General features: G+C 34.4%; 1 protein-coding gene across 2 annotated transcripts; it reads left to right on the top strand.

Moving 5' to 3' along the window:
* Positions 1-783: 783 nt before the first annotated feature.
* LOC145562367 (single myb histone 6-like) lies at positions 784-11318 on the top strand. Of its 2 annotated transcripts, XM_081622617.1 has the most exons (7): positions 784-938; positions 1984-2167; positions 2338-2552; positions 4045-4129; positions 6931-7014; positions 7790-8127; positions 10979-11318. In XM_081622617.1, the coding sequence occupies exons 2-7, from the start codon at positions 2018-2020 to the stop codon at positions 10980-10982; spliced, it is 876 nt and encodes a 291-aa protein (XP_081478743.1). In that variant the 5' UTR covers positions 784-938; positions 1984-2017; the 3' UTR covers positions 10983-11318. The 2 variants fall into 2 exon arrangements, with proteins under 2 accessions (XP_081478743.1, XP_081478744.1); XM_081622618.1 differs by lacking the exon at positions 6931-7014.
* Positions 11319-12050: the final 732 nt, after the last annotated feature.

Below are 12050 nucleotides of genomic sequence, written 5' to 3'. Positions count from 1 at the left end.
AACCAAATCGTAATACGATTTGACATTTCCTCGAATCAAACCAAACCGTATTATACGTCAAACCAAACCAAATCAAACCACATTAAAACGGTTTGGTTCAGTGTCACAATATCGTTTATTGATTTTTTTTTTTAACATTGATACTTTTATTGTTAAAATGGTTTGTAGCATCAAAGTTTTACTAGACACTAAAAAAGTTGATAAAGTCAATTTATTAGCAAAATAAATCACTAAAGTCAATATTAGATCTATATTGGACATTTATTGTTTGTTTTAAATTATTAATAGAATATATAAAAAAAATAAATTTTATTTTAAAAAAGATTTATTAATAGAGCCTGTGTTGGCATTTTTTTTTTTAACCAAAAACCAAAAACAGGAAATAAGAAAAATGTGTTTCCGCTTCTCTATTATCAAATTTCAAAATTACTATGATTTTAATTAGTTTAATTAATTTTTGAAACATTATATTACATATATCATGATTTTGAAAAACAAATAAACCAAAAAACAAAAAGCCACAACAATGCCTAGCGAATCCATTGTGGTTTAGTTTTAAATTTTCAGGAAAACCAAACCATACATATTCTTCACAAATCAAACCATAATTTTAAAACCGTAAATCAAACCAAATTGCTAAAAAACGATTTGATTCACGGTTTGACCGCTTTGACGCGGTTTAAACCAAACTCTGAACACCCCTCACGGTGATGATAAAACAACAATAGAAGGGGAGAGAGACAGAAAGTGAAATCACGACCAGGATAAAAGTACGAGTAAAAAAAACCGAGAAAAGGAAAAATAAGATTGGAAAAAAAAAAAAAAAAAACAGAAAAAAAAAAAGCGATAGAAATTTCCATGGCCGCTCTGCTTACCATTGTTCCGGGCATTTTGATTGACTAGCGTTTCCTCTGTTGTTACAATTCCCTTGTATTTAGGTATTTTGCCTTTTGATTTCCTCTTTATTCATGGTTTTTATCGATCTCTTTGATAACTATATTAAATTTCGATTTTTCTTCTTCTCTTATTGCATTGATCTCTCTGTACAATGTTATGCCATCAATTTTTCGTCATGTTTTCTCAATTTGTTATCTTTTCTGTTTTGGGTGTTTAATTTTGACGCATTTGGTGGAATTGGGTTGTCTATGAAAATGGCTTTGCTATTCAATTACTTTATACTCCAGTTTATTGATATCACTAAGCTTCTTATAGATGCTGTAAATCTTTGCAAAATTGTGGGTACCCAGAACATAATCTTCTGGGTTCATTGTGAGGATCTAAATTTGGGATGTTGTTATTTCCGAGTTTTGATCAAGGTTTTGTTGTTGGAATTTAGAATTATGGGTACCCAGAACATAATCTTCTGGGGTTACTCTTGGATGTTTGTTAATTCGGGAAGCGGGGAGGGTTTTTGGATATTGAATTTGAAGAGTTGAAGCAAGAATGATGCGTGTTGTTCATTACCATCTTAACACGTCCATAAGATGCAGAATTGTATCTTTCCTTACCAATTAATATTATTATGGCGGTGCTGATTGTATCGTTCTTGATTAGACTACATATCAAAAGATGCAAGGTTGCAATGTCAGCTGCCATATTATTTTTTAAGATATGCTATAGCCTTCAATGCATGCATGCTGTATTATGATAATATGTAGGTGAAAAGCGTACAGAAATGAGAAAGACATGTTTTAGCATCATGCCATTCTTTGTTCGGAGGTCATTGCCAAATTAGAGGATTTTGAAATTCCCAGTTTTCTTTTGCTCTTGTAAATTCACTAATTCGTATAAAGTACTCTCCTTTTTTACTAGACTTTCCTGCATAGTTTTTTTTTTTTGCCATTAGTAGCAGTTATAGTGATTACTGCTCACGACTAGTGTCATGATCTATAACCTGATAATTTAGGCCTTAATGATATCTGTACAATTTGCTGCCTGTGATATGCAGTTTCAGCAGTTTTTAACAATCTTATATGTTTTCAGATGTTTTCTTGTAAAGAGTCTTGGATTCTAGCTAATGGGTGCTCCTAAACAAAAGTGGACAGCAGAAGAAGAAGCAGCTCTAAAAGCTGGAGTACGCAAGCATGGGTCTGGTAAGTGGCAAACAATACTTAGAGATCCAGAGTTCAGCAATGTCCTATGCTCCCGTTCAAATGTGGATCTCAAGGTATGGTACTGAGCCCTATTAGGGAATTGAAGCTTTGATTTATTTGAACATACTTTTACATTGTGAAATTGATAGAGGCAAAGAAAATTCTATTTCAGCTTGAATGACTGTTCTTATCTGTTTGTATTGAATTTGTGCTAATACCAGAATTTCTTTATCGTTCTTGACAGGATAAGTGGAGAAATATTAATGTGACTTTGAGTGGCTTAGGATCTAGAGAAAAAGCTAGGCTAGCACTTAAGAGGAATCCACAAATCCCCAAACTTGATGACAAGCCTTCCGTGGTGAACCATGTTAGGAGTGATGAGGATGCTGTTGAAGATGAACTTGTTGGTACCCCTTGTGAGACAGTTCAGGTTGCTGATTCGAAGAAAACATATACAAGGTCATAGTCCTTTTGTCAGTATGTTGATCTGTTCTTTATTTGTATATCTTGGTGTATGAAGTTTGATGTTGTTATAACCAAATATGCTACCCCTCTTGCAGCCCGTATAAAATCTAAGACTGGACTAGTAACTTCTGTTCTGTATAGAGTTTAATGGTTAGTGCTGATATACAGTGCTTTATCCGCTCATCCCCGAATGCATAATTGAGTTGGGTCTTTATAATGAATACTTGACTACAATCACATTTACAGTGTTTGTTTTAAAGGAGATGGAGGGAAAGGATGGGAAATAGAGGGGTGATGTATCTTTTATTTGGATAACAAATGAGGAAGGAAGGGAATTGGAGGGGAGAAAAATGGAGGAATTAAATGGTAAGATTTGATAGTGGAGAGATTTGGAACTTCCCTCCCCTCCCTTTCCCTTTCCCTCCCCCATCCCCTCCCTTTCCCTCCCCCATCCCCATCCCCTACCTCTCCTTTTCTATCCCTAAACAACTGTAAAACTCAATAAATATATAAAATCACATACTAAAGGTGGGTACTTCTTGTTTTGAAACTTTATGTTGAGTCATTATCTGGCCCACCCAAGTTGCAAAAAGGGAATTGAAATTTACAGCTAGTTTGGATAAGACTTAGTCCCTGTTCACTTAACCTCATTTTTGATGAATTGAAATTATTTTTTGCTGAACTTAAATTACTTATATTAAACTGAAATTAATTTTATAGAACTGAGGTTTTTTTTTAATGATTCTCTAGTATATTTTTTCTTAACAATTACTGATTTTTACTGACTGAACCTAATTTTATTGAATATTATTTTTTTAAGGTAAAGTGAATAGGGTCTTAAAGAGGGAAGAGGAGGGGAGGGGTTGAGAAACACTATTCCCCTATATATTTGTGACAGAACGAGTTCCATGAACGTGATTTTTTTTTTCCCCAATCACAACATATTTACAAATTTGTGATTCTTGCGAATTCTACCTGCTTCTTGATTACTTTTGATGTATATATAAAATAATTGAGAAATTGACTTAGGCTCCAATCTTCCTTCCAAATCTTTCCAATTATGGAGCGAATTGTTTATATAGGATGAAGGAAAAATCTTTCCAGTTTTTTGTCCTCCATTTAACTCATCCTTAAAATCTGGAATCCGAACAAGGCACCCACTATCTTTCCCTTTAAATCTCTCTATTCAAACAAGCTGTTAGTGATACAAATTCTGGCAATTAAAACTAATGTGAAACATTGATTGACATAAGAGAAAGGATGAGAGGTGTATAGTTGCTAGGTCATTCTTTTGTGGGTTTATTCTTTTTTGTAGTGCCTAAAACAGATTTTTAGAGTTGTAAAAGGGGTGATGAGTGTGGGTATGCTTTATGTGAGGCTGTGTTTAGGAAGCTGTGCTAGCTTTAAGAGTTTACAGTCTGTTGATATGGTATGATTTTTTAATATTTTGATAATGATTGTCATTCTGTATTTTGTTTTTGATTAGGCTGGATAACCTCATATTGGAGGCTATAACAACTCTTCAGGAGCCGAAAGGTTCTGACAGGAATGCAATTGCCATGTATATAGAGGTATTAGAGGTTATAACAACTTATCATTAGCTATACTCAGAAGTCAGAATGACTTTTTTATTTAGTTGCCATCTTCCAGTCTTTGGTTGCTGTCAAAGAAAACTGCTTTTTGACATACCTTTACGTCTTTTAATGCTTGTAACTGCTCAATTATTGCATCCTACGGCAGTAGCTTTAACAATTTACTGTCAACTAGTTATCAGTTTTGTCTTGCAACTGATGGATTTAAAATATTAAATTGTGATAGGTTTATGTTATTCACCTTCATAGTTGCTTTATATGGGTGGTTCCTGAGTTTTGTACCAGCTTTATTAAGAAAGAGTTATAATTTGTTTATCATTTTTGGAGCATACGTGGATTCTCTGCTGATATCATTTAAGAATTAAATCACTTTTATCAGTAACTATTCTTCTTGTTAGTTGTAGATCAGGAGTTTTCATGAAGTAGGGCTATCTAAATCCAAATATAGAATTAGTGCTAGTCATAGGGAGATATTTATTGCTTTCTCAAACATCAATAATTTGATTTGAACACCAAAGCAGCTATTATTATATCAGACAAGCATATTCCATTTTATTATATTTTTTTTAGTGAACGAGAGGGGCAAGCCCCAAGAAACAAAAAACACTAGCCAACTAAGAAAAGAAAAGGTAGCAAAAATGAACAATTGGAAAAAGAAAATTACTAACTACTGAACTCCCTAGCCGACACTAGTCTTTATCCTTCGAAGCTTCCGGAACTGATCTAGCCCAAGCTACACCACTAATGTCCTCCCATAAAATAGCATGAAGGTCCTACTGCACCGCCTCCAACAACAGTAATATCTGTTCCACATCCACTTTATGCTGCTTTTTCTTCATCCTACTTATTTTTTTTTATTTTTTTTTAATTATACTTTGACTTCTTTTTATTATGTTGTCATGTTCATGATGTATACAACTCTCCCAAAATTACCCAATTACTTTCATTGGCAAAAATAACAAATCGCAAAGAATGACCAAATTGATTAGAATACATACTACTATCAACTTTTTAGCCTGAAGATGATTAATATTTTTCCCTCTTTCATTTTGTTTTCTTTCCTTTTCTTTTTCTTTTTTCTTTTTTTTTTTTGTACAATTTCATTTACTTTAATGTCCTCTCCCTCCTAAGTTCTAGTCATCCCTACTCTCCTGTCATTTACTGAAACATCATAAGCCAAGAACCTCTAAATCCACTTAGAATTAGCACACTTAAAGAACAAGTGCGACACACTTTCATTTTCAGCAAGACAAAAAAAAAAAAAAAAAAAAAAAAAAAAAAAAAAAAAAATAATAATAATAATAATAATAATAATAATAATAATAAAATTAAAAACAGATAGGATAACATGGCACATGCCAAGCAGTCAACCTGACTTTGGTAACCAGCTTATTCCAAACAAGCAGCCAAGGAATACAATGATGTTAGGAGAAGCTTTATTATTACAAATAACCATCTTCCAATTAAATTTAGCTCCTTGAGGCCTGATCAAAGCATATAACTTTTTGATACTCATTTTCCCCTGATGCACTCCAACTACCATTTTCATCAATTATTGCCCTGCATTTTAGAATCCTTTTTAGAACCCAACATTTTTTAGGAATAGGAGCAGACTAGAACTTTTTATATATGAAATAATGTATATGAACCCATTTAACCCACATGTTATCTGCTTTGTGAGCAAGAACCCACATTACCTTGGTTATTGCAGCCTTGTTCCAATCATCAAGAGAAATAACATTCCATCCCCCACAAAACTCTAGGTATGCACACCAGATTCCAAGAAATCAGAGCCTTCTTAGAAGGGTTAGCTTTCCCTGTCAGAAGCAAAGCATTGAATTCTAGCTTCAGTTTCCTTTAAAATTTTCTTAGGTGAATGAAGATCTGTGCGCAATATTCTGAATACCAAACAACTTTCCCTTTACCCAGCATAAGAAAGCAGCCTATATGTCTAGCAATCAATCCTAGAAGTAACTTTCTCCACCGAAGGCCTACATGAGAAATAGTAAGTTTTTCAAAAGAGAGAAAAACCCCTAAATATTTAAAAGGAATGGTTCCCTTTGTCATCCATAGCACCTCTTACATTCTATCCTGATTAGCCTCCGAAAGTCCACGAAATAAACTTATAGCTCTTTCTTAAATTTGAAGAAAACCTATACCCGTATAGAACTTATGAAAAGCTACAAAAAGGGAGTAGAATGAATATCAATTCTAGAGAACTTGAGCAGATTTTCATATTCACCAGCAAACATCGTGTGAGTGATGTTTCGATTCTCACATCTAGGATGAAAGTTGAAATTTGGATTAAGTGTCAGCTCATGCAAACACTTGGACAACTATTCCATACCCTCCCCCCCCCCCCCCCCCCCCACTAATTTATTCTTGCCACTTGACCATTTAAAGCAATGCTCTCTTAGTTTGATTTGGTGGTCAATTACATGCTCAAATTTGGCTTATAGACCTTCTTTAAGCAAAGTGTTCTTGTATCTAGCTGTTGAGGAGAGAAAGAAAAAGATCCAACTGTGCTAGGAAACTCCCAATTTATTACCGAATTGTATCTTTTTACAGGCAATAGCCCTATCATTGACTGTTATTTTGCTCTTTGTATCGTTTGTTATTTGAATGATTTTTATCTGGCAGCGTCTTGTTTATATTTCTTACATTTTTTTGTGGAAAATAATTTAGCTATTTTTTTTATTCTAGTTGGTGTTGGAAAGGCTTCTGACATTATTTTTCTTAATATACAACCAAAGCTTTGACTCACATTTTTCTTCTGCTAGGAGCGGTTTTGGGCACCTCCAAATTTCAGTAAATTATTGGCTTCAAAATTGAAGTTTATGGCATCAAATGGCCAGTTGATTAAGGTGAGGTTGTTTGGAAGTAGGTTCTTGTTGGAAGACATGAGTCCACATGACTGTTGTAGAAATTGCTGACAACAAGCATCATCAGTTCGTAAAATTTTAGCTGTTTGGTTGTCACCCTCTGGGTTGCTTTTAATGCATTTATATTTTTCTTAGCTTGGTGTGATTGTGTAAAATGAGTGAGTTGACGTCAAGATTTTTATTTCATGTTTGGTATAGCCTCTATTTAGGATTTTTTTTATTATTGTTTTTTTTTTTTTTTTTTTTTTTTTTTTGGGGGGGGGGGGGGGGATACGACACCCTATGGATTGAGAGAATTGGAGCGAAAGGAAGAGAAGAGAAAATAAGGGATTCATCCTCGTTTCTTTGGATACCTTTCCTTTGATAGTAGGGAAGGGAAATGGAAGGATTCATTTTCCCTCCCTCTTTAATAAACCAAATCCTTCCAATGTTGGAATGATTTGGAGGGAAAATTTAACCTAACTTTCTCCCTCCCTTCCCTTTCCATTCTTCCCCCTTCTTCTTCTTCCCTTCCTTCCCTTTCTTTCCACTTTGCTATCCAAACATACCAAAAGTTTCAAATATCTAATTGAAACCTTTTATAGGACTGACTTGGAATTGCATCACTTGTTATATAATCGAAAGGTTTTTTCTTGAGCATTTACATCCACTTTCTGTTCATGTGATGTATCTTAGATTATTTTACAAGAGTACTGTTAATTAGCTCCTTTCCGTGAACGGACATACTGATTGTGAGTATTGGTTTTAATTGTGCCAGGTTAAGCACAGGTATAGAATATCTGAGAGTTTACCTTCTTCTGAGACAAGAAAAGATTTATTGGATAGTAAATGCAAGGACCATGCTAAGCCAGAAAGCAAGGAACTTAAAATTTTTTCGAGGTCAGAAGTTGTTGAAGAATTGGGGAAAATGAAGAGTTTGTCGCCTCATGAAGCTGCCGCTGCAGCTGCTCGAGCAGTTGCTGAAGCAGAAGTTGCTATTGTGGAAGCTGAGAAGGCTACAAGGGAGGCTGAGGCTGCAGAAGCTGAAGCAGAAGCTGCAAAAGTTTTTGCTGAGGCAGCAATCAAAGCGTTAAAGTGTCAAAATCTTCGTGCATGGTAAAGTTCAATCTTAGTTTGCTTATTATGCTTTTTTGGTAACTATGGTAAGCATTATTGGTTAGATGGTACATTTAAAGAAGATATGCTCTGTTAAACACTTAAATGCATGTTGCATGTCATACTACTTAGATACCTTTTGCTGTTCTAAAAATTTATAGAGATTGTTAAATGCATAATACTAATTGATTCAGTTGAATAAAGAGTATGTCTAATTGTTTAATTGATCATTTTGAATTTAATTAGTTTGCTCATCATCTAGTATTTATATTGTTCTTGGCGAACCCACAGTGGAGTTAGTTTGCAGGCAAAGGTCACTCTCAATCCTTTCTTATCTTTTTTTTATTTTTTTTATTTTTTTTATTTTTATTATTATTAATTTCTTTTTTTATTTTTATCAGTAAGCAGATGAATTTTATTCCTCATCGAAAAGGATTATACAACCAATCTCCTTGAGGAGAAAACTACATAGGCAAAGAGCCTAAAAAAACACCTATACAAGTACTATACAACCCTTCACAAACTTAAACTCTATCCAAGAATTCTGCTGTACAGTATTCTTTACTATACCTATCCCTTCTAATCTACACTTTATCTTGTACTTTATACAATTTGCCACTCTAGGAATCCAAAGGACTTTCCTGTCCCATAAAGCAGCATTCCTTGCCCTCCTGGTGTGATACACCACTGCAAGAATACAAGTGTACAGAACACTTCTGTGAAAGCTGCTCCTTATTCTGCCTATTACTCTATAGACCGTACTCAGCTGAATGCTGTGAGACCCTCTACCAATCCACTGTCTGATTTCAGACCAAAGAGTCTTGCTGAACTTACACTCAAAGAACAGATGTCTATGACCCTCCAGAGTCTCCCCACTCAAGAGACATGTCTTGTCTCTGAGAATGCAGCCTGTCTTTTAGTCTTCAGTCTGCTCTGAATAGCTAGCCATGCAATGAACTGATGCTTAGGCATGCATTTCTTCTCCCAAATGAACTTATCCCATCTGCTCTCTGCTGGGCATGCATCAGAAGGCCAAAATGCTTGCCAATCTTATAATCTTATAATATTCCTGCATCCTGCCCAATCTAAGCAGGAGTCACTACACTCTTCAGTTTATCTTTTACAGCACATATTTGTTTCCAATACCAGCTGCAATCTACTTTTGGCTGATAACTTATTCTATTTTGCTCCTTCAGGTAAACTGCATTCACCCACTTTACCCATAGGTTTTCCTGATTTTGAGCTATAGCCCAACCATGTTTCCCTAGAGCAGCAATATTCCAGATTTCAGCATTTTTAATACCTAAAACCTCCTTTCTTATCTTTGAAGACATCTAAATTGGTTGAATTGCCAAATTTGTGTATTAAGTTCCCATAGGTAAATTAATCATCTTTGGTGACAATTATTCCTAAAAATTGTCTAGATTTCACTAGAACTAGTTTATGTACATTATATATATAGGTTGGGATCTAATAAGAAGATTCTTAATTCAAGAAAGATGGAATGTGTAAACTATTTAATAGACCCAAACACACACATTTACAAGGGAGCAGAAACAAAAGTAATAGCCCCACCCCACCTAATTACTTAGCAATTTCTCATTTCCCATATACGTTATGAGTAAAAGCTTAAAGGCACTTCAAAAGTTACAAAAATACCAAGGGGGATGTTGAAAATGAAATGTATGCAAAATTTAATGGCAAATTGAAAATCTTAATCTTACGTGAAAATTAAAAGGCATTAACTTTTGTGATATGCTCTTAATTTTGATTTGTGAATAACTTGTTATGGTTTGAATTATGAATGGACTAGGCGTTTAGGATTAACATAGTTCAATATTCACTATAAATTGTCCAAAATTTACTAAAACTAGTCTCTCTTTGTTTTCTTTTATTTATCTTACCTAAAATCTTGACATTATTTACAATTTCAAGGAATCATTTAAATTATCCTAATCTATAAGATAAAATATAGTAAAGTTAAAGTGTGTTATATCCGTCTCAACGAACGCTATAAGAATTTATAATTTTTATAATTTGTAATGAGACATAATTAGAGATATTATGATGCGTATGTTAATCCAAAAATATATAATGGGATTAAAGTGAACAGTGTTAAAGGACCAACCCAGCCAAAAGCTTAAGCTAATAGTTGAATCTTAAAATTGATTGATATACTATATCATGCCTCCTCATATGAAAGACCTTTGAGCTTGAAGTGTGGGGTTGCCGCATGAGTCTTCGCATAGGGTCCAATATCCAAAGTTAAAAATATTCCACTTGAAATGAGGGGTTGATGTGCTTTGATCTGTGACCGTTATGTCACTCCAGATATTGATGTCATGTAAAAGTGCCAACTCAACCAAAACTTAGCACAAATCTATTAGTTTGTGAGGTACTTCTTGGTGAATAGTTCAATAATTCAATTTGGCATTTATGGTGAGGTTTTAAGAAATTGGGAAAGAGAAATAGCATGTAAGGGATGGAAGGGCTTTACAAAAAGTTGGAAAAGTAAAACAAAATCAGAGGGGTTAATGTGCACTTGCTACCTTTTGTGAGATCATTGCGCCATATGTTTTCTCTGTAATGTTAGAATTCATCCAATGTTAAATCATCATCTATGTTTGATATGCATGACTGCATGTACATGAAAAATAAGGACTGTGAGCTCTTTGATTCATCTTTTACCGATCTTCTTGAGAATTGTGTCAACTCTTTCTGGCCCATTGCTTGGAAAACTTAAACCAACATTCTAACACACATGCATGCACATCACGCCCACCTCTCACCTCAGTGGGGAGAGGCTTTTCTCCTGGTTCTGATTCTGACTATCAAATGTTTATTTGTGCAGCTGACATATGTTGCTGACTGGCTCATCTACTAATGCTACTGTAAATGCCTGGCGCACAAAACAAATGGATCAACTTCTATGTTCCAACGCACTGTAGCGTGCCATTGTGTTCATAATTATAGTTTAAAATGCTTCATCTCTTGTAAATTTTTGGTACTGATCCATGTGTAGAAACAATTTGCTCAGTTTCAGAACCTTCTCTTATGGAAGAACCGAGAGTTTGATAGGATGTTTATAGGTTCGGAAAAACGGAATGAAATGAGGAACATAAAGTGCAAAGAGTTTCAAATTCCAAATTGAGAATCTTGTTTGTTTATTTATTAATTTATTTAAACTTTTTATTTTTTTTATTTATTTACCAAGGTTTTTATTTTATTTTATTTTTTGTTTTGTTACCTGAGTTGTGGGCTAATTAATTGATTATAAAACAATAACTTTATGCGCTACGAAAACTATCACAAAATTAATGATTCAGGGTAACTGTCCACCCAAATCGAAGGATTCCAGATACTATCATTTAAGGAAGGCAAGTAAGTAGTTGAGCTCTACTGCCTTCTTCCTGTTTTCTCACTGACTTTCTTGCTTGTTGCAGGTATAAGCTCTTCTTGTGTCGTCGTTAATTACTCCTAGACCTCTAACAATACTAGCCCAAGATGCCAGAATCATCATCAATTTTGTGCATCTCAACACGGAGTAAGCTGCATGTAATAAAATCCTCACCATCAATTAGCGGGCGTGAAGAAGCATCTTTAAATGCCTCCAGTTAGCTTTCAATAACTTCAATCACATCAACAAGTAGCTTTATGTTATTATTGCATAAATCTTGAGAACACCATGACATGGTCCAAAATGGCGTCATGTTCTTATACAGTATCTAAACTTATATGCAAAGCTTTCATCAGTTCACCTATGCCAGCCTCCTTCCGCACATATAGAGAAGGAACATTCTTGTAAAGTGCAAAGATTGTATTCTTGATCACATGGACATCCTCTATGTGCTTATGTTACCTCTGGTTGTTAGTTTTGCTCCTTTACGTGTGCACTAGGAAAACACCTCATAATAAAATTCCTT

Source organism: Chenopodium album, chromosome 10 (genome assembly GCF_948465745.1).
Source record: "Chenopodium album chromosome 10, dcCheAlbu1.1, whole genome shotgun sequence".
Taxonomy (NCBI): domain Eukaryota; kingdom Viridiplantae; phylum Streptophyta; class Magnoliopsida; order Caryophyllales; family Amaranthaceae; genus Chenopodium; species Chenopodium album.
Note: the sequence above shows the minus strand (reverse complement) of the source record. Positions and strands in the feature narration are given on the sequence as shown.

Bases quoted from the DNA above. Each gene is read 5' to 3' on its own strand.
- LOC145562367 (XM_081622617.1), top strand. From the start codon at position 2,018: ATGGGTGCTCCTAAACAAAAGTGGACAGCAGAAGAAGAAGCAGCTCTA. The intron at 2,168-2,337 runs GTATGGTACTGA...CGTTCTTGACAG, and splicing joins GTTCAAATGTGGATCTCAAG to GATAAGTGGAGAAATATTAA. The intron at 4,130-6,930 runs GTATTAGAGGTT...TTCTTCTGCTAG, and splicing joins CAATTGCCATGTATATAGAG to GAGCGGTTTTGGGCACCTCC.